The sequence below is a fragment of the Physeter macrocephalus genome, chromosome 6 (assembly GCF_002837175.3).
Source record: "Physeter macrocephalus isolate SW-GA chromosome 6, ASM283717v5, whole genome shotgun sequence".
In the NCBI taxonomy this organism is placed as follows: domain Eukaryota; kingdom Metazoa; phylum Chordata; class Mammalia; order Artiodactyla; family Physeteridae; genus Physeter; species Physeter macrocephalus.
In genome coordinates, this window is record NC_041219.1 from 49,366,262 (window position 1) to 49,391,827 (window position 25,566).

The 25,566-nt window shown below is 61.7% G+C and overlaps 2 protein-coding genes across 2 annotated transcripts in view; one reads left to right on the forward strand and one right to left on the reverse strand.

Moving 5' to 3' along the window:
- Positions 1-7,113, forward strand: part of CELSR1 (cadherin EGF LAG seven-pass G-type receptor 1) — a 170,090-nt gene extending 162,977 nt beyond the window's left edge. The window contains exons 26-35 of the mRNA XM_024127151.2: positions 242-354; positions 744-823; positions 2,215-2,341; positions 3,094-3,219; positions 3,578-3,672; positions 3,942-4,045; positions 4,315-4,464; positions 4,863-5,093; positions 5,378-5,639; positions 6,438-7,113. Coding sequence (XP_023982919.1) covers positions 242-354; positions 744-823; positions 2,215-2,341; positions 3,094-3,219; positions 3,578-3,672; positions 3,942-4,045; positions 4,315-4,464; positions 4,863-5,093; positions 5,378-5,639; positions 6,438-6,462 — 1,313 coding nt within the window. The 3' untranslated portion in view covers positions 6,463-7,113. The remainder of the gene's footprint in view (positions 1-241; positions 355-743; positions 824-2,214; positions 2,342-3,093; positions 3,220-3,577; positions 3,673-3,941; positions 4,046-4,314; positions 4,465-4,862; positions 5,094-5,377; positions 5,640-6,437) is intronic.
- Positions 7,114-14,643: 7,530 nt separating this feature from the next.
- LOC102985429 (mitochondrial tRNA-specific 2-thiouridylase 1) lies at positions 14,644-24,712 on the reverse strand. The gene is made up of 8 exons (XM_028490728.1): positions 24,593-24,712; positions 20,647-20,760; positions 19,064-19,117; positions 18,913-18,979; positions 17,503-17,603; positions 16,015-16,159; positions 15,598-15,680; positions 14,644-15,129 (listed from the first exon to the last, which is right to left on the reverse strand). Exons 1-8 carry the CDS (start codon positions 24,707-24,709, stop codon positions 14,965-14,967), a joined length of 846 nt encoding a protein of 281 aa, XP_028346529.1. The 5' UTR covers positions 24,710-24,712; the 3' UTR covers positions 14,644-14,964.
- Between the last annotated feature and the right edge of the window lie 854 nt (positions 24,713-25,566).

Sequence of the window (25,566 nt, forward strand, 5' to 3'; positions counted from 1 at the left end):
CCTCTGGGGGGAATCCGCGAGCAGGTCGTGGCCACGGTGGGCCTGTGACCGGCCCTGAGAGGGCCTTTGCTGGGAGGGGACCTGGGCCTTTGTCCTTTCCCGGCTGTTTACCTCGGGCTCCCCGCCCTTCCCTCTGAGGGCGATGCCGGGGGCCCCGGGTCCTGCCTGGGGGGCTGGGAACACCCCGTTGTGGCCACCCCCCATCGGGGTGGCCCTCACTCTTCTCCTCCCTGTTGTCCAGGACTCGCGGTGGGCCTGGACCCCCAGGGCTACGGAAACCCGGACTTCTGCTGGCTGTCCCTCCGTGACACCCTGATCTGGAGCTTTGCGGGGCCCATCGGAACCGTGATACTCGTGAGTGCCGGGGTTTCTCAGAAGCCCTGATTATCAGGGACGTGGGAGGCCGGGTGCCCCCTCGGCACGTTGGCTTGAAGGGTGTTCGGGGCCGATGGGTTACCAGCTCCACCGAGCATCTGGGCGCACAGGAAGGGCTGACCTCACGGTGATAAAGCCTTGTCCTCAGACCGGTGGATTCTGGGATTTGGTCCAGGTCCACGTCCACCGTGACGCCGGTCAGCGTCCACCCCCAGCGGGCTCCTGGGCTCCGAGGCCTCATCCCAGGGGGCGCCTCCCGAGATGTGGGCTGAAGACCCTCAGAAGCCTTTGGCTTTCGAAGGTCTCTAGTGACAGTACAGTGGAGCGGCCACTGGACTTCGGGTTTCTCTGTTTGTTTTTTTTTTCAGGTCAACACAGTCATTTTTGTCCTGTCTGCAAAGGTTTCCTGCCAAAGGAAGCGCCATTATTATGAGAGAAAATGGGTCGTGTAAGTTGGTGCTAAAACCGGCCGGTGGGTGGGACCTGGCGTGGAGCCAGCCCCGCCCGAGACCCCTGCCTGTCTGGTTTACACGCCAGGCAGAGCCCCACGAACGTGCCCGTCCCCGAGCCGGTGAGCCGCTGGCTTTCCGGGCCGGTCCAGGGCGTCATGGCAGCCACGTCAGTGGGGAGAGGCCAGCCGTGTCTGGGCCGCGCCGAGCGGAGTCGGGATCTCTCAGGGGAGAATCGGACATCGTGGAGGAAAGGGGAGAGGCTGACCACAGGGGCACTGGGGCAGGTGGCCGGCCGGGATGGCAGCCCGGACCAGGGAGGGAGCGATGTTTAGGATGTAGGACCCACGGGGTTTGTGGTGGAGTCACTGAGGGGAGAGCGGGTAGCAGTGACGCCTGGGTGTCCTCGCCTGGACCGGCAGGGGGTGGGGGAGGTGCCAGGGTGCCTGGACACTCCCTGGAGTCAGACAGGGTGGGGGTGGGGGGATGGAACTTTCTGGGTTGGTGGTGACAGTGACGCTGGCACCACAGGGGTGGAGGAGCTCGCCCAGCGAGAGGGTGCAGCACAGGAAGATGGGGCCCAACAGAGAGGGAGCCTCCCGTTTTCAGGCTGGGAGAGAGCAGGGGACCCACTGAAAAGCCTTGCGGGAGGCAGGCAGGGCAGCGTCGGGAGAGCTCAGCATGAGTCCAGGAGCCACGAAAGGGTCAGGGGAGGGGAGGACAAGGGTGTCCACTGGGCCGGGTGACCCGGGCTGGGGGGCCAGGGAAGGGAGGATGTGGGAGGAGGGGCTGAGGGGCCGCAGAGGTGCCGGTCCGCCCGGCCCGCGGGAGAGCAGAGACCGCGCGCGGGCAGGGGGCGCGGGGTCGGGGTCCAGCCTGCTCCACCGTCCTCCGCTTCCTCCCCGCCCCAGACCTACCTTTCCCAGACCTTGACTCACGTTAGCACGCGCAGTTCCCTCCACCACCCCACGACCCCACCAGGGATGCACGTCGCCGCCCGTTCCCCTTCAGCTGGGGAGACCGAGGCAGAGAGCAGGAAGCCCCTTGCTAGGAGCCCGCACAGCGGGCCTGACACCTTCTCGCCACGCACCCCTTCCGGGCCCACGTACCTTCCGGGCCGTGCACCAGGCTTCCCGGAGTCGCCGTGGGTGCAGCCCGTGTACCAGTCAGTCTTGGCTCCTAGTTTGCGGTTTACCTGTTGGCTTTTTGACTGCTCGCCCGCCCCCCACTAAGCTGTCTTTTCCCCTGTGGAGCCAGGGGCTGCCTCGTGGTAGATGCTTCGAAAGGGTGTGGGAAGGAAAGGGGGTGGGGGATGGACGCAGGACGGGCGGGCGGGTGGAAGGAGGGGGAGGACGGCGCAGTCACGCCCCGCCCCCCGCCCCGCCCCCAGGTCCCGTGTGAGGACGGCCTTCTTCCTGCTGGTGCTCGTCAGCGCCACCTGGCTGCTGGGGCTGCTGGCCGTGAACAGCGACGCGCTCACCTTTAGCTACCTGTTCGCCGTCTTCAGCTGCTTACAGGTGGGCGGCTGTCAGTGACCTGGCGGGGCCCAGGGGTCTCCTGTGCTGCTTCCTGTCTGAAGTGCCCCAACCCCGAGCGGCCCCGAGAGGGTCCCCGGGGAGATCCTGGACGTGGCGTCCGGGCTGTGATCTCGCTCGCCGGACACACGGGGCTGCGCCGTGGCCGTCCTTCCGGTGTCGGCGCAGTTTGTTAGGGGTTACGGTGAAGCCTCGTGGTCCCGCCACCGAAAAAAAGGCGCCTGTTGCTCCAAAGGCAGCTGTGCCCCGAGCCCTCCCAGGGACCCCCGTAACGTGGCCTCCTGTGTGTCTGTCAGGACGCAGTCCTCTGCTCAGCCAGTGCGGGGCCTCACCCCCTCCCCAGCCGGCGTAAATCCCACTGTGTCCCCAGGAGAGTGCTGGCCATTTACTGTCACACCGTGGACCCTGATTAATGATGCGGCGTTGGGGACCCAGATGGCCCGGGGGCTGGGGCCTGGGAGGGGGTCCTCCAGGCACCGGGCGTGCTGGCTGCCCTGACCCGGCCTCCGACCTGGAGAAATTGGAAGCCCCCGGGGCAGGGAGGCCAGGCGTGGGCCGTGGTGGGCGTCTGCACGGCCGCGGCGGCCAGGTCTGCTCTGGGCACCGTCAGCTCCGCGTGGCTGAGCTATGCTCCATGCATCCTCCGGGCAGGCAGGTGGGCAGTGAGGCAGCGGCAGGGCCCTGGCTTCTCCACGGGGGCCAAGCCCGGCGCTGACCTGCCCCCTCCTCTGCAGGGCCTCGCCGTCCTCTTGCTCCACTGCGTGTTCAACAGAGAGGTCCGGAAACACCTGAAGGGCGTGCTCGCCGGGAAGAAGCCGTACCCCGACGACTCAGCCACCACGAGGGCCACGCTGCTGACGGTAGGAGGCTCCCGGGGACGCCAGGGCCTGGACCAGCATCAGACACAGCCCCTTGGTCTCGCGTCCGCCACAAAAGGGGGCATCGCAGACCCGTCCCCGGAGCGTGGCATCCAGCCTTCCCTGCAGCCCTGGGAGCGAGCCGAGTCCACGGGGTGGGGTGTGTCCCGCTCACAGCCTCTCTTCCCCCCGCAGCCGGCGGGGATCCTGGCCGGAAGCAGGGGTGGTGGGAGCTGCCACCGGGCCGCTGTGCTCTGTGCCCGGCCGGGGCACGGTCAGGGTGCTGCGCGGGGGCTTGTGGTGGGGACCGAGCCACCCTCTGTGCCCTGGTGGCCGAGCATAACCAGCCCCCTTCCCCCAGCGCTCCCTCAACTGCAACAACACGTATGGCGAGGAGCCCGACGTGTTCCGCACGGCCCTGGGCGAGTCCACCGCCTCGCTGGACAGCACCATCAGGTCAGGCCGGGCTGGCGCCCCTACTGTGGCCGTGGGGGGGGCAGCTCTCCGAGCAAACGTGGGCTTTGCCGCCTCCGCCCCGAGCTGTGTGCCCTGCTGTTTGAGTCCGTGTGTTTACCCGTGTGCTCTGGGAGTCTCGTAGCAGAGAACCTTCCAGAGCCCGGTGTGGCTGCCCTGGCACACGCAGAAGGCACTGGGTGATGCCGGGGGGCCGGTCATGCGTCCCCCAGAGCAACGGTGCTGAGCCCACCCACCTCTACCCTCTCCAGGGACAAAGGGGGCCAGAGGCTCAGCGTGTCCTCTGGGCCGGCGCGGGGCGGCCACGGGGAGCCAGACGCGTCCTTTGTCCCCAGGAGCACCAAGAAGCCCCACGGTACGTGTCCCCTGGGACGCGGTCTCCCGTCAGCCTGCGCGTCTCCCTTCCGGGGGGCCGTGGCGACAGCTTCCTGTTGGCTCTCGGCTGCCCCGTGGCCCCCTCGGTCACCGGACAACGTACAGCCTTGAAGAGGTGGCCGCCGCGCACTGGGAGGGCCAGCGGGCACCCAGTGCCCTCCCGTGCCCGGGCCCAGGTGGCTCCGCTCTGCCCTTGGCAGGAAGCCCCCCGCCCCTGCCTAAGCCCTGTCCCTCCCGCCCGCCCTGCAGGCCACGACTCGGACTCAGACAGCGAGCTGTCGCTGGATGAGCAGAGCAGCTCTTACGCTTCCTCACACTCCTCCGACAGCGAGGACGACGGGGTCGCGGCTGAGGACCGATGGGACCCGGCCCCGGGCCCCGTGCACAGCACCCCCAAAGGTGAGTGAGCCCGCTGGCTGCGGAGCGGCCCTCAGCCGTGGCCGCCTGCCCCTGGGACGGGGCTGCGACGGCAGGAAGCACAGCCCCCTGCTCACCGTCCGCAGAGCACAGGTGAGGTCTCGGCGGTCTCTGGGGGACCCTCACGGCCAGGACCCCACGAAGCTGACCCCACTGCTGCAGGGAGCACGGGGCTCCCGGGTGTGGGGATGCAGGGGGCGCTTGAGGCTGGGATGCCACCCCGGGACCTTCCCTCTCTCAGCCTCGGGGTCCCCGCCTGGACGGCGCGGCCCTGCCAGGCCTGCGGGTCGGGGACCGTGGGTCAGCGCCCCTCGGGACGCGCTCCCGCTGAGCCGAGCAGGCAGCCGCCCTGCATGTTGAGGGTCCGTCTTGTGCCTCAGTGGACGCTGCGGCCAACCACGTCCCAGCCGGCTGGCCCGATGAGAGCCTGGCCGGGAGCGACAGTGAGGGGCCGGGCGAGCAGCCCCGCCTGAAGGTGGAGACCAAGGTCAGCGTGGAGCTGCACCTGGACGAGCAGGGCAACCACTGCAGCGAGCGCATCCCGGCCCGGGAGAGTGGGGGCCCCAGGCCCGCGGCCGCGCCGCCCAGCCAGCCCCCCGAGCAGAGAAAAGGTGCCGAGGGCCCGCTGTCCCCGGAGCTGGGGGCCGGGAAGTCCCTGGTCCTGGGGGAGGCAGGCCCAGGCACGGGGTTCGGGGGTAGGGTCCGTGGGGCACGGGGGTGGCGCCCGGCGGGGCAGGCGTGAGACCCGAGGGGGAGAGGAGTGGCCGAGAGCTCAGCTCTGCGTGACGGTCCCTCCCCGAGTCCACTGCATCCAGCAGAGGCAGCCTGATCGTGACCTTCTCGATCCCCCCTGCCCACCCCCCCGCCCCGCCCCGCCCCGCCCCCTCCCCCCCAGGCATCTTGAAAAACAAAGTCACCTACCCGCCGCCACTGACGGAGAAGATGCTGAAGTCGCGACTGCGAGAGAAGCTGACTGAGCGTGACCAGAGCCCCGCGTCCTCGCGGCCGTCCTCCCTGGCCTCCAGTGACGGCGTCCGCGCCCCCGACGGCACCATCCCTGCCAAGACGCTGCACCGGGAGCCAGGGCGCGAGCACCTCAACGGGGTGGCCATGAACGTGCGGGCCGGGAGCGCCCAGGCCCACGGCTCCGGCTCCGAGTGAGTAGCCTGGGCCGTGGCGGGAGGGACGGCGGGGGCGGCCCCCGGCCAGCCTCCCCGGGGTCCCCCGTCTGGAGGACAGGCCCCGAGCACAGAGGCGTGCCCAGGCGGAGGCCCGGGGGCTGCGGTGGGCTTCCACCCGGGAGAGGGCCCCTGCTCGGGATCAGGAGGAACCGGCCGGAGGTGAAGCAGACGCCTGTCAAAGCCCTGTGTCCCGTCCAGCCCTGAAACTCTAGGACTTGAGACCACATGGGACCAAACTTTTTATGAGCAGTTTCCTTGGTCCAGGGTCATTACTGCCCCATTTTGTGGGTGAGGAGACTGAGGCTGGGGCGGGGCGGGGCGGGGGGGTGCCTGGCCGCAGAGTCGCGGAGCTGGGATCTGGCTCCAGACGTCCCAGACAGGTGGGAAGAATGGGAGCCGGGTCTTCTAGAACGACCTTCCTAAAACTTAGAGAATGACTCGGGTTGCTAGCCTTGGTACTCCAGGCACCGCGCGAGGCCAGCCCTGGGGAGGACGCTCAGATGGGCCTGGGTCTCCCGGTGGCCCTGGCCGTCGGGGGTGCAGGTTGATCGTCCCCTCCCCTGCCTGCCCGTGTCGCTGTGTCCACACATGAGCTTGCCCTCCGTGGAGCCTCCGGGCACCCCGTCCCCTGAGTGGGGGGGTTCTGCCCCCTGCCCCCCGAGTGGGGGTCTGCCCCTGCACAACCTCGGACCCAGCCCAGCTGCTGGCTTCACGGGTGGCAGGGGCCGTCCTCGCTGACCCTCCTCCTGCCTGACGGCTTCTTCCCACGCGCAGAGGCAGTAACGAAACTTCACTTTGAACCATCAGGAAACCGTGAAGACAAGCCCATCGTCACCTCCGCCCAGGCCTCTGTGCTGTGTCATTGTGTTCCTGGACCTTGGAGCCCGAGGGGCCCCTGCCCTGTCAGTGAAGCAGGCCCTGGTGGCGGGGGCCCCATGGGGCTGCAGTGGTAGCCCCGTGACTGGCATGACTGAAGGTCCAGACACAAAGCCCTGAGCTGCCCCGGAGGCTCAGGGCCCCTTAGACCCGTGACAAGTGCCAAAGGCCACAGGCACGGGAGGCGTGGACTCCCGGGCCGGCACAGCTCAACCCTCGGACTGCGGACAGAGCCAAAACCGTGCGCTGGCCTGGCCGGGACAGGGCGCAGCAGGAGAGCTGGCCTTGAGAGGAGCCACCGGGCCGGCTGGCCAGGACTCAGGGCCGCAGGCAGCTCCCTGCAGTGCAGGCCCGGGGCCAGCAGCTCCACAGCCCTCTGCAAAGGCAGCCCTTGTCTTAAAGCGGATCACTTTCCTTTGTTGCAAAGGTGTAGATACTTTTGTATATTCGTATGGAACTTTGAAAAGGCAAAAACCTCTGTATATTTTGCATCTGTACCGACTCTGTCCGTACTGGGAGATCCGTGGGATGATCTCTCTCTCTGACGTCAGGAAGATTGCACAGCCAGCCTGGAGTCTGGCATGCAGCCAGCAACTGGTGTCCCAGCAAAGCAGAGGGGCTGGACTCCAGGCATCGCGCGAGGCCAGCCCTGGGGAGGACGCTCAGATGGGCCTGGGTCTCCCGGTGGCCCTGGCCGTCGGGGGTGCAGGTTGATCGTCCCCTCCCCTGCCTGCCCGTGTCGCTGTGTCCACACATGAGCTTGCCCTCCGTGGAGCCTCCGGGCACCCCGTCCCCTGAGTGGGGGGGTTCTGCCCCCTGCCCCCCGAGTGGGGGTCTGCCCCTGCACAACCTCGGACCCAGCCCAGCTGCTGGCTTCACGGGTGGCAGGGGCCGTCCTCGCTGACCCTCCTCCTGCCTGACGGCTTCTTCCCACGCGCAGAGGCAGTAACGAAACTTCACTTTGAACCATCAGGAAACCGTGAAGACAAGCCCATCGTCACCTCCGCCCAGGCCTCTGTGCTGTGTCATTGTGTTCCTGGACCTTGGAGCCCGAGGGGCCCCTGCCCTGTCAGTGAAGCAGGCCCTGGTGGCGGGGGCCCCATGGGGCTGCAGTGGTAGCCCCGTGACTGGCATGACTGAAGGTCCAGACACAAAGCCCTGAGCTGCCCCGGAGGCTCAGGGCCCCTTAGACCCGTGACAAGTGCCAAAGGCCACAGGCACGGGAGGCGTGGACTCCCGGGCCGGCACAGCTCAACCCTCGGACTGCGGACAGAGCCAAAACCGTGCGCTGGCCTGGCCGGGACAGGGCGCAGCAGGAGAGCTGGCCTTGAGAGGAGCCACCGGGCCGGCTGGCCAGGACTCAGGGCCGCAGGCAGCTCCCTGCAGTGCAGGCCCGGGGCCAGCAGCTCCACAGCCCTCTGCAAAGGCAGCCCTTGTCTTAAAGCGGATCACTTTCCTTTGTTGCAAAGGTGTAGATACTTTTGTATATTCGTATGGAACTTTGAAAAGGCAAAAACCTCTGTATATTTTGCATCTGTACCGACTCTGTCCGTACTGGGAGATCCGTGGGATGATCTCTCTCTCTGACGTCAGGAAGATTGCACAGCCAGCCTGGAGTCTGGCATGCAGCCAGCAACTGGTGTCCCAGCAAAGCAGAGGGGCTGGTGTGTAGGGAGTGCTGCTGGACAGAGGTTCCGGTGCTGCTTCCGGCCCAGAGGCAGGAGCCCGTGGGCATCACACGTGGCCGCCTGGACGCGCAGCACATTGGCATTTGCGACGCTTGCCCTCAGCTCCCATCTGCCTGGACGGGTGTGGCTCCGAGACAGGGCCGTCTGGGGCTGGACCGGCCTCGGGAGCTCTGCTGAGCGTGGGGTGCAGGTGCACACGGCCGCGACCGACACGCTGGTCACCCCCGCCCCCTTCGCTGGGGTGGGCCCCACTCTGAGCCCCGCAGGGCCTCCCTGGCCCCCTTCCCGGTCAGCGGTACTGCAGGTGGGGAACTCCTTTGTCTCTCTGCTCCTGTTCTCGGCGGGGCTGCAAAATGTTCACACGTTCCCGATTCAGACGGAGGTATGAGGTCTTCCAGGATGTCACATTCCTTCCTGCCAATTTTCTAGCTCTTTTAGACTCCGAGGAGCTCCAGGCAGGCGGGGGTCTCACCCCCAGAGTCTGACCAATTACTTCATTTTGCTTCAAATGGCCAATTGTGAGAAGGGACAAAGCCTCAGCCACACTGTTCAATGGTTACCAAGCTGTTTTTTGGAAACTCACACCAAGGACCGGCTGTGACCGTCCCTCTGTGGGCAGTCGGCACAGCGTGGCCTGAGGGGCTGTGGAACGGGGCCCAGAATTATTCAGACACGTCTTATTTCAGTGTTTCTTTTGTTCCTCAATCGGATGCCCAAATAATTGGTCAGCACAGCTGCCTCCAAATACGAGAAACCATAAAATATGATGAAAACCGAGTAAAATGCAAAGATGTCCATACTGTATTATTTTGATGAAAATGCGAGGATTGTTAATGGCTGAGAGGAAAACATACCTGATGCTCAGGTCTAAGACCACAGGCTTCATACAAAAATGAAATGAGATCCCAAAGCCCTCACACTTGAATGAATTATAAATGTGCCTTAGCAGGGGAGTGGCCTTTTCAAGATACAAAATAATAGTACCTTCAAATGTTTACCATTGAGGAGACATTTTCTAAGTTAAAAAAAAAAAAAGTGGAAATATTTTTGAGTCTGAACACTTCACTTTTGTATTATCCCATATTCTTCTGCAACTGGACTTTGTCCCTTGAGACGTATTTAGTTTTTTCATTTGATCAGAACTGTTACCAAAAAAACAACTGTCAGTTTTATTAAGACAGGAAAAATGTAAACCTATTTTTGTGACTTAAGACTTTGAGAGCTACTAGACACTGGAGGTTTTTTGTTTTTTTAAACAAACGTGTATTTATTAATGTTCCGAACACTGGAATTGCAACACAAATGAGGAAAGAGTCTACAATAAATTAAGATGTTTTTGAATTTGTACTTCTGGCTGTCTGGTTTTCCCCCCACCCCTGCATCCCTGTTCCTGCCCCTCCCTAAGGCAGCCCTGGAAAAGGGACCATGTACAGGATGCTGACAAGCCCAGGGGAGCACGAGCCATTCCGGAACCTTCTATTCATTTCCTGCTCATCCAGACTCTTGCACCTCGCACTTCAAAATTTTTTTCCTGCACCAATCTCTTTTTCCTGTCCTTCTGGGACGCCAGTGAACACAACTGGTTCCTGAGGCTTTGTTCATCTGTTTCCACTCTTTTTTTCTCTCTGTTCTTCAGATTAGATCATTTCTAGTGATCAGTTTTCAAGATGACTGATTCTTTCCTCTGTCATCTCCGTTCTGCTATTGAGCCTATTCAGTGATTTTTTTTTTTAACTTAAAATATTGTAATTTTAAGTTCTAAAATTTCCACTAGTTTTCCGTGAATTTCAAGAGTGTTTACCTTTACCTCATAGAGCATGATTATAACAGGTGCTTTAAATTCTTTGGTAATTTGGGCATCTGGGTCATCTTGGGGCCGCAATCCGTTTTCTTTTCTCTTGGTGTTTCCTGGTTCTTTGTATACTGGCTAATTTCAAACTGAATCCTTGATTGACATTTTGGAATGTTATGTCCTGAGCCTCAGGGTCCTGTTAAAATCCGATGGCAGATGTCAGTTGTTTGTTTTAGAAGGCAGTCAACCCCATTAGGTTCGGACCACAAGTTCTGTCTCCTTCTGTGGCTGTGACTTTGCTGTGCTGCCCTGGGTCCACTCTGTACACCTGCCACTCGGTTAGTCTAGGACTTGGGGTGGTTTATGTCCGTTCTGCCCTCAAAGCCTTTCACGTGCTGCTTTGGGTCTGTTCCAACTCGGTGAGCCAGCGCCTGTCAGTGTATATGGAAAGCGAGGGGTCTAGTCCGCCGGCGCTCTCTCCTCTCTGGGATTTGACTCACACGCTGTTACTCCTGGCGCCCCTTTTCTTGGTTCCTCTATGCAAAAAGATGGGTTTCTTCCGGGGTTCTAGCTGCCTGCACTGCCTCCCTTCCACCCACCTGGGGCTGCCTTTGGGGAAAATCGGTGCGAGCAAAGAGAAGACAGTGGCGGGGGGGATCCCACACACTCTTCAGCCCCACAGGGCCCCCCCTTCCCAGGCCTCTCTTGGAGTCCTTGCCCAGTGCTGGTCACACAGCTCCAGAGGCTGGGGCCACCCTTGGGTCAAGCCTGGGAGAAAAAAAGAGGAAAACCACCCATGAACGCCCCACCCCCAAAGGTCACTCTCAGGTTCTGCTCCCCTGCTAACATTCACCTGTCAAGACTGCCTGGCCATGAACGTGATAGAATACCACCATCTCAAGCCAAAAGTGCTGCTTAAGGGGGACACGTATGAGGAGAGCAGCCCCCGGCTGAAGGGAGCAGGTGCATCCGCTGGGCCTGGGTGGCCTCCCGTGGACATAAATAATTGCACTCCATACCAACCTCTAGCCAAGGCCACTCCAGGACCCGCGGGATCGAGACAGGAACACGGACGTGAACACCGAACATCTGAACGCCGTCCAGGCCACAAAAGCATCCAAGCCTCCCCCGTCCCAGCCGTGAGAGTAAGTGCTCCCTCACTTCACGGCTGTGGCCTCACTCCAGGCTCCCTCCCTGTAGACGCTGGGGGTGCAGGGAGGTCGGGGGCTTGCGAAGGCTTCCGGGGACATGGGCAACCAAGGCAGCTGGAGCCCGGGGACGCGGGCAGAAGACAGGCCCCGGGGGTTGACCCCGACCCGAGCCTTCTAGGAGCGAAGCACAGGCCCGGTTCTAGGGTCTGTCTGCTGAGATTACCCCGGAAGTGGTGTGGGGAGAGGAGAGCGGGGCGGGGCGGAGGCGGGGAGCTCTTGTTTACATCAAAGGCCGGGAGTCCGTGCGTGCGTGAAAGCATCCGGCTCTGGCCCCTGCTCTACTTATCGACGGTGTGCGAGTGACCGGGCCCTGGCAGCGGGGCACCTGTGTGGGAAAGACGGAGGGGAAGCCCACCCACTTCTCAGCCCCAGCCCCTCTGAAGGTCACCTGGGAGTGCAGCCCTGGAGTCTGGGGGAGGCCAGAGGCCCAGGCCACGAACTCGGCCCAGTGGTGCGCCCTGGCCAACAGCCGCACCTGAGTCTCTGAGGCACTGCCCAGAGGCCTCCCAGAGTCGGTCAGCTGCGCCCCCACAGAGAAGGTGGTACTGCGGCCCAGAGGCTGCCACGGGCGCAGCCAAGGGTGAGGCCTGGTGACCCGGGGGCAGCGGCAGCCTTGTGTTCCCTCCTCCTGCCTCCACTGGCCGACCTGGCTGGAGGCCTGGCGTCGGGCTGGCAGGACGGGGAGAGCCGTCCAGAGGCTAGAAGGGCGGCCTCCCCTCTGCTGCCCTGTGTCCATGCCGACTACCTCCACCCACCCCTCCTCCCGCTGTGGCGGCTCCCCAGACGGGGCCGCAGCTCAGCCCTCGGTTCCGGGCAAGAGCCCCAGGCCCAGGGCAGGGGGTCCCGGGAAACCGGAGCCCAGGGACCCTCCACACTGCCCTGGGAGCTGGCAGAACAAAGGCGCTGTCTCAGCCCCGGCTTCCATGCTGGGCTGGGCGTCCCCGGGGCACTGCTGTCCCGTCCGGTCCCCTCCGCCCAGCACGACGTGGAAAGCAGCTGCCAGGCTGTGGTCAGCCTCCCGGCCGGGGCAGCACACCACCTCCCAGGTCCAGCCCCGCTGGAGCGCACCTGAGTCGGGGCTGCGGCAGCCGCCCAGCCCTCCGCCTCCAGCCCACAGGGCCTGTTCCTTCACTGGGATCACGGAGATGGTCTTGGAAGCCAGGGGCGGGGTGGGAAGCGCGGCGTGTCTGCTCCGGCCCACGCCCCACCCTGGGGACGCGCCCTGCTGGGTGGGGCCTTGGCTAGGAGGGAGCCAGGGTGGGGCCCGGAAACAGGAGGAGGGGGAACGGGAGGGGCTGCAGCTCGGGTCAGAACTGCCTGGAGGGAGGACGCGAGTGCCCCCGGTGGGGCGGGGCCGGAACCCTCAGTCCCTAGAGAGCCCACTTCCCAGGGCACAGCCCAGATCCAGTCCCCCGCCCCTCACCAGCCCCCACCGCAGAGTGGGCATCTGCGCCACCCCAGGACTGGGCACCGCTGAGCCGGGGTTGCGGGGAGCGGTGGGCGCAGCTCTCGGGCACCCTGACGCAGGGTCACACTCGGCCGGCTGTCGGGCCCAGCCCACCGCGTGCCCCTGCCCCAGGCCGGCAGGGCCGCGGTGCCAGGCTTGAGGCTGGTCCCCCCGGCAGGCGGCAGCCCCTGCGCAGACCCGGGGCAAGTCCCAAGTGTGGTGCCCGTTCCCGGACTCCCGACCTCCTCCCTCGGCCCCGGGTGGCAGAGCCTGGCTCTGCAGGAGGGCAACCACTCGGTGCTCGAGAACGGTCCATCTCGACCCGCTAGAGAGCCAAGGGCATCTGGACCCCCTTCTCGTCCAACCCTCCACAGCCCACCTGGCCCTCTCCTGTCCCCTCCCATCTGTACCTCACACAGGCCAGAGAGATCCTTTGCTCAAAACCCTCTTCAGGCCTCCCCTCCCGTTCAGAAGGAAGCCGTGTCCTCACTGTGGCCGCAGGCCCTGCACATTCTGGAGCCCAGGTACCCGTCTCCCACTTCAAGCCCCTCCCCTGTGTGACCTTCCTGGGGACAGGGGCTCCGTCCCGGGTGACTTGACCCAGGGCTGGCCCTGCAGTTCTGCCCCTCGGCCCAAGGGGCTTCTGAGCCTTGGGGTCCACGTGATCCCCCGGAGCTGCTCCACATCAGCACAGCACCTGCAGGAACGTGCCGCGCTGCCTCTGCTCTAGAACCGTCTGACCCACAGGAGACGGGAGCCACACCTCTAGCCTCCACGGGAGCCTGGCTTGGAGCGCAAGCAAGGGCTGGGTCTGAGGTCAGTGAGAGGGAGAGCCCGAGGCTCGTCCATCCTGGCACCCGGAGCAGGTGGCTGGGCCCCTGAACAGAGCACCAGGGACCCTGGGGCCCACCGGGGCCGGGACAGAGCACTAACCCGCGCCAAGGCGGGGAAGCTGGAGGCACTGGGGCATGCAGTGTGCACCCTCCCCGGAAGGGCCAACCCCCGCCTGACCCAGCTGACCGCGCCCCCAGGGGAGGCCGGCGGAGCATCTCCAAACCTCCCGCCTCCAAGTCCTGCGGTGGCTCCCCAGGGGGCCTTTCAACTGCCCGCGGCAGGACGACGGCCACCCCAAGATGCCCCTGGCCAAAGCCAGCTCCAAAGGTGCTCTCATCTGCCACTCAGCGCTGCACAAAACGCGCACGTGCTCTATGGTGTGTGTCCCGAAGGGCGCAGGTTGAAACCCTAGCCCTGATGTGGTGGCGGCCATTGGGTCTTGAGGGTGGGGCCCTCACGAAGCGGACAGGTGTGCTTCAGAGGCCTCAGGGAGCTCCCTGGCAGTCCAGTGGTTAGGATTCAGCGCTTTCACTGCCGAGGGCCCGGGTTCGGTCCCTGGTGGGGGAACGGAGATCCCACAAGCTGCGCAGCGCGGCCGGGGGTGGGGGTGGGGTCCCAGAAAGACCCCTGCCCCTTCCACCACGCGAAGACACAGCGAGAAGACGGCCACCGGCCACCCGCAAGGAGGACCCTCCCCCGTCGGAGCCGGCACCCTGACCTCAGACTTCCAAGCTCCACAACCGTGAGAAATAAACTTCCCTTGTTTATAAGCTACCCTTCAGCTCTCCACGTGACTGGCCGGGGTGCCGGGCACTCTGCGGGGGGAGGGGAGGCTCCTGTGCAGCTGCCTGGACTGGGGGCAGGGCTGCCGCCCCTCAGAGTGGCCTCAAGGCCACACTGTCCCCCTCAGACACCCTGCAGGCGGGGACTCAGCTCGAGGCCCGTCACACGTCCTCGGCCACAGGTGAGGCTGGGCACAGCCGTGAACGGCGGCGGAGGAAGGGGGGGATTCCATCGCTCTCCCGTGCAGCACACACACCCGCCTCCCCACACGTGGCCAGTGCCGTGGAGCCCCCCGAGACGGCCCACCCAGGCCGTACCCCACTGGAAGCCATCAGAATCCACACCCCGGACAGAGTTTTTATTGGGTACTGCCCCTGCAGCCCATCCATCCCCCCCAACAGGTCCCCTCCGCGTGCCCCCGGAGGGGAAGCCCTCTAGGGGGTGCGAAAGAGGAGCCCCACCCATGGGGCACTTGGGACAGACCCGCCGGCCAGCGAGCAGAGAAGAACGGGCTCCCCACGGCTCTGAAGCGGCCCGGAAGCTTGGCCGGCCGGGCCAGGACTGGGGCGGCAGGTGCGGGCAGCAGTGGCCGAGCCCCCGGCGGCCCTGCCCCCGGCTCCGCTCCTCCACGTCTCCTCCCGTGAGCTCCGCAGCAGCCGCTCGGCCTCTGTCAGAGCGTGGGCCCCCGGCCCGGGCTGTCACCCGGGCCGTTGCTGGAGCCCTCCACGGCCACACTGGGTCTGCTCCTGCCCTTCAGGAGTGTGTAGGCGGACGGCCCCAGGCGCAGGATCTTTCCACTGCCCAGGCACTCGCCCCCTTTGTAGAACACAGCGAACTGCAGAGGAGAGAGGCCGTGTCACCTGCAGTGCCACCCGGCGTCCGGGTGCCCACAGTGCAGCCAGGAGCCCGGACCTGGGGCTGGGGAGGGGCAATGCTCTGCCTCTCCCTCTTCTGTCCTTGTCCCCGGGGCCCAGACCAGAGGCGGGCCAGGGCAGGGCAGCCGGCGCTCCCACTAGGGCGCTCCCACCAGCCGCGCAAGAGCCAGGCCTCACGGTTGCAGGGCTGGCTGTGCGCCCACCCTCGCGGGCTGTGTGAGCCGAGCACTGCAGCCCCTCTGCTCCTCAGCACCCCCCGGAGACCAGCTGCTCCGGTCAGGAGGAAGTGCCGTCCTTCCAGAGCACGAAGCCTGCTCCTCTGCGCGGCCGAGCAGGTGCTGAGGAGGGCCGGGTTCCGGGGCAAAAGCAGGCGCAGACTTGGGGCTGAGAGCCCAACCCGCCTGCCAGCCGGCGTACCCCCCACTCACCTGTCCCAGGGCGAGAGCCCGCACAGCCTTCACGGCCGTCACCCACACAGTGCCGTCTTGATTGAGGGTCAGCACGCAGGGCACTGGGGGGAGAGAAGGACCCTTGGAGGGGGCGCTGGCCTTGCCACGTGCGCTCAGCCCTAGGCCTTGGGCCCCCGGGGAGGAAGGAGCAGGCAGCGAGGACGAAGGAAGCTCGGGGCAACAGCCAGAGGGGCTCAGCGCCGCCCACCCAGGCCCCTCAATTCCACCCGCCCCGGCAACCTGCCCTCTTCCAGAGACCGACCCTGTGTCACGGACAAAGGAGGCTAAGCAAGGAGGCCTGCCTGCACGTTATACAATCTGAACAGTGGGGGTCCCGGCCCAGGTCGAATCGCCTGTCCTAACTCTGGCCTCACCCGGGGATCCCCGCTCAGTCACCTAGCGCCATCTGGTGGCGGAACCGGAAGTGGCACTCCATCATCTTGTCGCGGACCAGGGCTGCGGGCGGCTCCTCAGCCACCCAGTGCACGCGGCCGGTCCGCAGCAGGTCCCTGTACAGGGCCGGGTGGTCTGTCCGGGGGGCCTGCGGAGCGGAACGCGAGGACGTGACACCCTGGAGCCCTCGGTGGAGGGTCCTGCCCCAAAGCCCCCTCGCTGCACTTCACTAATAATGATCATAACAGTAAACACTCACTGAAATCCACCGCTTATCCCTCGAGCCTTTCTACCCCACTTTGCAGATGAGGAAACTGAGGCACGAGAGGGAAAGTCACTCGTCACGGTCACGCTCAGCAAACAGCAGAGGAGCGTGCGATCTGACCCCATGACCTCTCCTCCTGGAAGTTCACCCTGCCCCCGCCACAACCCGGCGGCGGCCCAGTGCCAGAGGCACACGCGGTAGCCACGTCGCCACAGGGATCCCACCAAGCCCCAAGTGGCTGGGACAGGCCTCCTAGGCCTCCACGCACCTGGCCTCCTAGGATTTAGCAGGCCTCCCCTGAGGCAGGACCAAGGGCGTCAAGTCCTGGGCCCTTGGGCTCTAAGTAGATAAGGAGACCCACAGAGGGGACAAGTGTCGGTGGATGTCCTTTCTCAAAGCAAAAGAGACAGCTAAACTTTACACTAAAGCCCCTTTAACTCATGCTGGACCAGAATCACCATCCAGGTCCTTGCACCCAGGGCTCTTCTGGGCCGTGATGTCCCAGAGGCCTGCTGGCCCCTCCGCCCGCGTCTAAGGGAGGGTCCCCCAGCTCCGGGACAGAGCGCCCTCAGAGCCAGGATGCTCAACCTCGGCGCTGCTGAGATTTGGGGCCGGATCACTGCGTAGGGGACGGGGTTCCCTGGCTTCACCCCCTAGACACCAGCAGCACCGGCTCCCCTCCTCCCTCCCCCGTGCCATGACACGGAAAATGTCCCCAGACCCTGCCAAATGTCCCAGGGAGTGGAGCAGGGCAAACACGCCCCCTTCGTGAAGTCCCGCTCTAGAGCCTGGGGACACGGTCCTGGGTCCCAGTGGCCCGGAGCCCCACTGCGGCAGACGGCCTAGGTTGGTCCCGGCTCTGCACCCCCTCTGTTCAACAGTGAATTGCTGGAGCCCTCTGTGTGCAGGCCCCACCCCGGGCACTGAGCCACCTCCTCTCCAAGGGACCCTCCCATGTTACTTAATCTTTGAGTCTTGTAAAGTCGGAGGAAAACATCCATTTACAGGGATTGATGTGATGACTAATAATGTGACCAGCATACGGGAAGAGCCTAGTAAGCACCTTAAACAAAACCCTCCTGGTACCTAGGGCAGCCCCAGGAGGGTGCAGAGGCAAGGCAAGGATGCTTCCGATGGCAGCTGCCCTGCAGACCCCTCGCCGGGCCGGGCTCGGCACCGTGGGCTCGGCCATAACCAGGCCTCCGTCACCTCACCGCCCGACTCACCACGAGCACGTCACCCCTGCTGCTGTCCTTCTCCACCACGTACCAGGGCTCCCGTAAGCCACCTATTTTGGCTCTCTGGCCCAAAGTATACAGGAACCAACCTGTGGAAACAGTTCCTCAGTGAGGTGGGAGGGGCCCCATCTCAAACGTCCCACCCTCGGGACGGGGAGGAGGCTGGGAGGCAGCAGGCAGGAGGCTCCCCCTGCGGACCACCTGGGCAGCCTGGCTTAGGCTGTACCTCCCACCCCACGAGGAGCCGTTCCAGCTGTGCGGCCCCCTGACCCACCAGGAGCAGGGACCGCTCCTTTAGAACGTGGGCCAAGTGCCCCGCCTGCAGCCACGAGCCCCTCTTGCCGAGCCCCCGTGTACTAACCGCCTCGGGGCCAGGACACCAGGCTGCCCCGGTTTCTCCGTGCACCCTCACCCCCACCACAAACACCACAAGGCCGGCCGGCTAGGCCACGCCTCCCCCAGCCCCCCGCCCCGCGGGGGAACCAGCGCGCCTAGCTCAGCGCTCCACTTCTGCAAGCCAGGCAACGGAGCTGGGCTCCCCTGCGAGCCCTGGCAGCCTCCCGCCGGGACAGGCTGCGAGCGCCCTGCAAGCTGTCCCCAGCAGGGCCGGCACGTCCTCCCTCAGGAACACTCAGCTCTCTGGGAGCCCGTGACGTCTGAGACCTGCTCCCTCCAACAGCACCAGGAAGGGGAAGCCGTCCGGCCCAAACAGAGGTGAGGGGCTCCAAGGAACAAGCCCCTTGGGAGTGTCCATGTCTGAGCCCCAGCCCTCGTCCTTCCGGCAGGTCAGACCCACGCTGGACCAAGCCTCATCTGTCATCAGGCCCCCAAGGGCACAGCCCCACCGTTGACCAAGCCCGCCTCTGTCCTCCCACCTGGGCTGTGAACTCTCGCGCCTGACCCGTCCTCCCCACGCCGGCTCAGGGCAGCTCAGGGTGCCCCGACCCCCAGCAGCGTCTGCAAATGAGGGAGCGGCACCTGGGGTGCAGCACTCCGGCCAGGAGGGCCACCTTCTGGTCCCAACTCTTCCCGGCGTCCGAAATCATGAAACTCGTGCTCTGAAGTCAACCTAACTCCTTCCCTCCAGTGGAGTTTTTCTGTAGTCTGGAGTTTTCTCTATATGTAATGAAAAAATAAGTCTATTCACGGGGACTTAATACATAACTCAGAGAGTGAGGCTTCTGAACCAGACGGCACCCTTTGTCATCGGCTGCGATGCTGAAAAGGAGCCCACATCTCGAATCGCAAACACCCAGTCAGAGCCACTCCCACCTTCCCTGGCGCCACCCACAACCGTCCCTGAGGGACTGGAAGCATCTCGTCTAAATTCCCAGAGCTCAAACTTGCCCCACGCCCCAAGGAGCTCAGGATGAAAAGCAGCCCAGGGTTGCATCTCACCTTTATGCATTCCCAGAACTTTATTGTCTTCTATAGAAATAAATTTACCAGGTCGAGGCTGTAAATACTGGAAAACAAACGTTTCGTTACTAATGGATCCAGGTCCAGAGCAGAAACGTGGCCCCATCCTTTTGCATCAAAAACCACTCACCTGAAGGAGGAAATTTTCAAAATTTCTTTTACCAATGAAACAGACGCCCATGCTCTGAAATGAAAGGAAGGCCGACTGTGAGACGAACAGCCGGGTGGGGTCCTGCACTCCACCTGGAGAGCCTGGGCAGGGGCGGGGGGGCACACGGGGCCTCTCGGGGCCTCACGTGCCCCGAGCCGCCCCACCCCCGGGCCAGGGGCCTGGCTTCCCTTCTCCAGCACCACACACACCAGTCACAGCCACAAGACCTCAGGGGCTTATTTCAGGCCCCAGACATGGACCTTGGCAGCTGAGTAAGCGGTGCCACCTCCACCCCCAGCAGGGTCTGGCCCCGCACTGCAGACCCTCAGACCAGCCGCCCAGGAAAGAAAACTAAAGCTGCTTAAGCCCTCAGGCCACTGTCGGTGAGTCTCAGGGCAGAGACAGGGACCAGAGCAGAAGCAGGAAGTACAGGCAGGCCACGAGGTGAAGCATCGCGGGAGGGCCCGAGGAAGGAGAGCCTTTCCTCCAGGGGACGTGCCTAGCACGCGGGAAGGCCTAGCGGGAACAGGCTCGCCGTCCCGCGCTCATCGTTCGGCCTCCTCGCTTACGCGCTGGCCTGTGTCCCCCTAGAACGCGGGTCCTACGAGGGCGGCTCCCTCAGTTCCTACCAGTCACCCCAGAAACCGAACAGGTGGAGACAAGAGCAGAGATGGTACGGGTGGCGGCATGGGCACAGGGCTGGCTTCCCTGGGGACAGCGACTTGCTGACAAAAGCATAGCTGTGCCCGTCCCCAGGGCAGACGTGAAGCAGCGGCTGCAGCTAAGGCCACCTCGACCCGAAACAGCCTGCTTAGACTGACCACCCCAGGGTCTGCCGAGCCCGCCGGGACCCCTCCCATATTGCACCCCACCCTCTAGCACCAAGCGCCCACCACACTGGCCCCACCTCAACTCCACCACTGCGCCAGGCTTGGGGCCTTTGCACAGGCTCTTCCCCGACCGTCTACGTGACGCTAAACCCCATTCACCCTGAGGCCTGAGGACAAACAGACTTTCCTTGGAGGCCTTTCCTGGCGTCTGTCTCTGCCCCCGAATCTAGATCAGAGCCCGTGGCAGTTTCTCTCACCGGACCCTACACCTTCTCTCAGGGACACCTTCTGAGTTTACAACAGTAGGTCTGTCTGTCTGCCCCCTTGACGTAAGCTCCCTGAAGGCAGGGATGGAACTGCGCTCCTCCCCACGTCCTCAGAGGCCAGTGGTGCAGTGCCTGGCGCAAAGGAGACACCTGAAGAGGCTGTGCTGACGCGCGGACGGAAACAGAGACCTGTGTGCCGACGGGGCTCTCGGGGCCCGGTCCTCACCGTCTTGCTCTCACCTGGCAGCTGAGCCGACAGCAGCCCAGCCAGCCGCCTAGCTGCCAGAAGAGCTGCCGAGGGGGGCCGAGGCACGGCCGGGAGGGAGAGGCCCCTTCTCTGCTGCTTTCTGAAGGGCCCAGCCCCTCCCTCTGTGTGCATGACGGGCTCCTCGCCCGATGCCAGATCCCGGGCAGGGGAGGTGGTGCAGGACCCCAGGCTGGGAGCACGCACACCCCTCAATCCTACCTCTTTTTTCTGAAGCACATGATGAAGTCTATTCTCAGCAGCTATTTTCTTTACAAAATCTTTCGTTAATCCCCCCAGGGGGAAGAGGGTTCTCCTCAGGGCATCCTGGGAAACCTGGCTGAGAAAGAAGGTCTGGTCTTTAAAGCTGTCAGCTGCTTGGAGAAGTTTTACCACTGCCAAGAGTAAAGAACAAAAGATGTTGCAGGAATAAAAATAATCATACTTTGCCTTTAATAATGTCCTTCTGTTTACTGTGATAGATTACCCCCGGTCTGGCAGAAACAAAGATCAATACTCAATAGAAGACTTCCAGAAAAGAGAACTGCCGTGGTTAAGGTAAGAAAAATTCTCACCCCTAATTGATCTACTATTGAAAAAAATACGCATAAGGTAGAGTTTATGTGATACGGCCATTTATTCCAGTTCATATGTTAGACTGTATCTGCAAAGGTTAAACATCACATGACAGAAATGTTAGGAAGTATTAAGAACAAAACAAGCTCAGCCACATCTGGGAAAACTGGACGAGATAACGTACAGAAAATCCCGCTGAAATGGTGTCAGCTGTGCTGTTTCCTAATAACCACAGGATGTGTTTGCACCGGGGCTGCTCTCAGGGACCCTGCTCACCTCCCAGGTCCCACAGTGGACGCCAACCACGCCCCCCAGCGGCACCCGGCTTCTAAACGTACTCCCCAATTGGTCGCCGTGGGCTTTTTTTATGGTTCGAGCTGACCTCCGTCAGCTCCTCCTCTGCAGTTTCTCTAACGTTCTGTTCACTGTGAACACCCGGTCCCGGCTGGACAGCAACAGTGCAGAGCTGTGACTGGCCCCGGCCACGGGATGCGGTTCAGAAAACAAGGCCCGGCTCCGTCTCCGGGTCCCTCGCTGCTGCCTGGTGTTACAGACCTGCCAGGACCGCAAACGCTGGGTCCCCCCACTCTGCAGCTCAATGACCAACGGAGGAAACTGAACGTGACACCAGTGTTCCGGATTCTCTCCACGTGACTCACATCCAGGGCGAAGCAAAGCCTCGGCAAGTCACACCCACAGCTCACACCCGTGCCAAGGGCACAAACAGCCCAACGGCAGCGTGCAGCTCAGCCCAGTCACGTGTGTAACACGCTCTCTGTGTAGCTAATATTTTCTACCCGTGACCTCAAATTTGATTCTCATAGAATCATCCCCATTTTCAGATGAGGAAACTGAGGCTCAGATAATTAAAGTGACTGCCCACAATGGTGCAGGGAGAGAAGCACAGAGCTGGAAACTGAGCTCAATCGCCTGGTTTCTATTCCATCACTTTTTATGTACAAAACAAAAAAATCAAGTGAAAGTGAAAAACCAAGTTCAGTCAACCAGTCATCAGGTAGGCAGACTCATTTGCCAAAGGCTCTTTTTTGTTTCAAAACTAAAACAGTCTAAGTGCATATAAAAGCCTCAGAATACGGGGAGCAATTTGCAATTTCTCAAAGTTCTGGGTTAGTTTAAAACAAACTCAAAATCTATGATTTTTAAGAAAGGAAGCAGGAACCCTAAACCACGGAGAGGGATGCCTGCTAGGCGATGGTCTGCCTGTGCCTGGAGCCTCATTCACACCTTCGCTCCTCCGGGTCGGCCGTGGTGCCACCTGCCACGGGGATGGGTGAGGACATCTAGCCTGGCCCAGGGCCAGGGATCCGGAGCGCAGGCTGGACTCCGCTGCCACTGTGCACTCTCCCCAGGGACCCAGGCCAGGAGGCCCAAGACCAGGTCTCCAGGGCAACTGAGTCAGAGCAAAATAAAAATCTCTAGGTGCCTAAAACGCACACAGAGAACAAAGACACTGTGGTATTATTAAAATAGCTACACAGAACAAAGCACACGCCAACGCAGTCGGAGGTCTGAGTGCCTTCAGCCTGTCAAAAAGGCCCAGAAAGCTCTGTAAGGCGCCACATTTTCTAGAAGGTAAGCGGGGATGGCTATGTGACATGGAAACAAATCCTTCATCTACTCAGGCCCCTCAGACCTACGTTCACTGGGCAAATTCCACCATGGGGTCCCCAGGCGGCAGGGCTGGGCAGTCAAAGCCGTGTCCTCCTGACGTGGAGGGTTTCCCGGTGAGGGTCGCCCAGGAGTGCGAAGGCAGCACCCGGGGAGGGAAGTGGCCACCTCTCCCCACACGTCAGCCCCGCCCCCCCCCACAGACAGACACACACAGGCACACAGACACACACAGACACACACACACACAGACACACACACAAACACACACAGACACACACACACAGACACACACACACAGACACACAAACACACACACACACACACACACACACACACGTCCCCACAGGGAACACAGACGACCCAGCGCCCTGCAGGCAGCAGCGAGAGGCCTTTCCAACATCAGGTAGGCGGTGTCCCTGTCTGGGCCCTGCCAGTAAGGTTATCTCTGGCCTCGGCTACTGTGAGGTGGGGAAGGAGGAGAGAGAAGGAAAACAGGGTGGATCGGGCCGGATGACACGCAGGACGGTGCAACGACCAGGGACGGCGGAGCTGCACAGACCCAGCTGGGATCCAGCCCCCCAACCCGAGGCACCCCGGGTGGCGAGTGCAGCCAAGCTTCAGTTTCCTCATCTGAGAAACAGAACCAGAGAACCCGCATGCTGGCACGGCCAAGAGGGGCGCGGGGAGGGAGGCGGTGGGCGTGAGGCGGCCAGGGCAGGCCAGACGCGGAGAAATGCCAACTCCCTCACGGGCCTGCAGCAGTGGAAACTGCCAGCAGAAACATGGCTCCGAGCCCCATCTTGTCTTTCACTTAATAATAATGCAAATTCCTCTGTTCTCACACAGACACACACACACACACACAGACACACACACAAACACACACAGACACAGACACACAGACACAGACACACACACACACACACAGACACACACACACACACGTCCCCACAGGGAACACAGACGACTCAGGGCCCTGCAGGCAGCAGCGAGAGGCCTTTCCAACATCAGGTAGGCGGCGTCCCTGTCTGGGCCCTGCCGGTAAGGTTATCTCTGGCCTCGGCTGCTGTGAGGTGGGGGAGGAGAGAGAAGGAAAACAGGGTGGATAGGGCCGGATGACACGCAGGACGGTGCAACGACCAGGGACGGCGGAGCTGCACAGACCCAGCTGGGATCCAGCCCCCCAACCCGAGGCACCCCGGGTGGCGAGTGCAGCCAAGCTTCAGTTTCCTCATCTGAGAAACAGAACCAGAGAACCCGCATGCTGGCACGGCCAAGAGGGGCGCGGGGAGGGAGGCGGTGGGCGTGAGGCGGCCAGGGCAGGCCAGACGCGGAGAAATGCCAACTCCCTCACGGGCCTGCAGCAGTGGAAACTGCCAGCAGAAACATGGCTCCGAGCCCCATCTTGTCTTTCACTTAATAATAATGCAAATTCCTCTGTTCTACACGCAGATGTACACCAGGACAAGCCAGCAGCTTTCCAGGTGACTGCCTGGCATTTTCTAGGCACATGGAACTTTGCTCGCTTTGACACTGATCAGCTAATTTATATATGTAATCTTCGTAAGCATAGTTACAAGCCTGGCTGCCAGGCCTGTGCCATGTCAGGTCCCAGCACTCATGTCACACTAAAGTACACCTCAATCTCAAGTTGTGTCTCTACTTCTGTCTTGCAAACCAGTTCATCAGTACCATTTTTATAGATTCCACATATACGCGTTAACATACGATATTTGTTTTTCTCTTTCTGACTTAACTTCACTCTGTATGACAGCCTCTAGTCCATCAATGTCTCTACAAATGACCCAATTTCATTCCTCTTTATAGCTGAGTAAACGAACTAGTTTGGAACACACGGAGAGAAGTCGCGCAGGTGTGCTCAAACAACTCACTGTCATTCTTCAAAATATTTTACTTCATTCACAAATAATTAAGCTCTGGCCCAGGCACTTTTACTCACCATTTCTAATTTCAAATCGATTTCTGAAAAGCCCTTCTGGCCTCCTAACGTGCTTCTGCTGAAAGACCTCTTCATCTTCCAGGGACGTTCTTGCATAGTGACCCGTAGCGACTGCATCTGCTCCTGGGAGGTTTTTAAAAACACGAGGATCAGATTTTGTTTATTTTTATTAAAAAAATTTTTTTTAATTTCAATTTTGTAGTACAGATGTCTATTCTGACTGTCAAATACTTTAATACAAGTGACATTCTGTTTTTTTTAATTTTTGGGCTGCGTTGGGTCTTCATTGCTGCGCGCGGGCTTTCTCTAGCAGCGGCGATCAGGGGCTACTCTTCACTGAGGTGCATGGGCTTCTCATTGCGGGGGCTTCTCTTGTTGCGGAGCATAGGCTCTAGGCACGCGGGCTTCAGCAGTTGTGGCACGCAGGCTCAGCAGTTGTGGCTCACAGGCTCTAGAGCGCAGGCTCTAGAGCGAAGGCTCAATGGGCTTAGTTGTTCCGCGGCATGTGGGATCTTCCCGGACCAGGGATCGAACGTGTGTCCCCTGCATTGGCAGGTGGATTCTTAACCACTGCGCCACCAGGGAAATCTCCAGAGATTTTTTTAAAAATTTATTTATTTTTTATATAGCAGGTTCTTATTAGTTATCTATTTTATACATATTAGTGCATATATGTCAAGCCCAATCTCCCAATTCATCCCACCACCACCACCACCCGCCTCTTTCTCCCCTTGGTGTCCATACTTTTGTTCTCTAAATCTGTGTCTCTATTTCTGTCTTGCAAACCAGTTCATCAGTACCATTTTTATAGATTCCACATATACACGTTAACATACGATATTTGTTTTTCTCTTTCTGACTTACTTCACTCTGGTATGACAGCCTCTAGTCCATCAATGTCTCTACAAATGACCCAATTTCATTCCTCTTTATAGCTGAGTAATATTCCATTGTATATATGTTTTGTAGTTTTC

Bases quoted from the DNA above. Each gene is read 5' to 3' on its own strand.
- LOC102985429 (XM_028490728.1), bottom strand. From the start codon at position 24,709: ATGCAGTCGCTACGGGTCACTATGCAAGAACGTCCCTGGAAGATGAAG. The intron at 16,160-17,502 runs GTGAGTCGGGCG...TCCGCTCCGCAG, and splicing joins GCAGGGGTGACGTGCTCGTG to GCCCCCCGGACAGACCACCC. The intron at 15,130-15,597 runs GTGAGTGGGGGG...TCTCCTCTGCAG, and splicing joins GGGCTCTCGCCCTGGGACAG to TTCGCTGTGTTCTACAAAGG.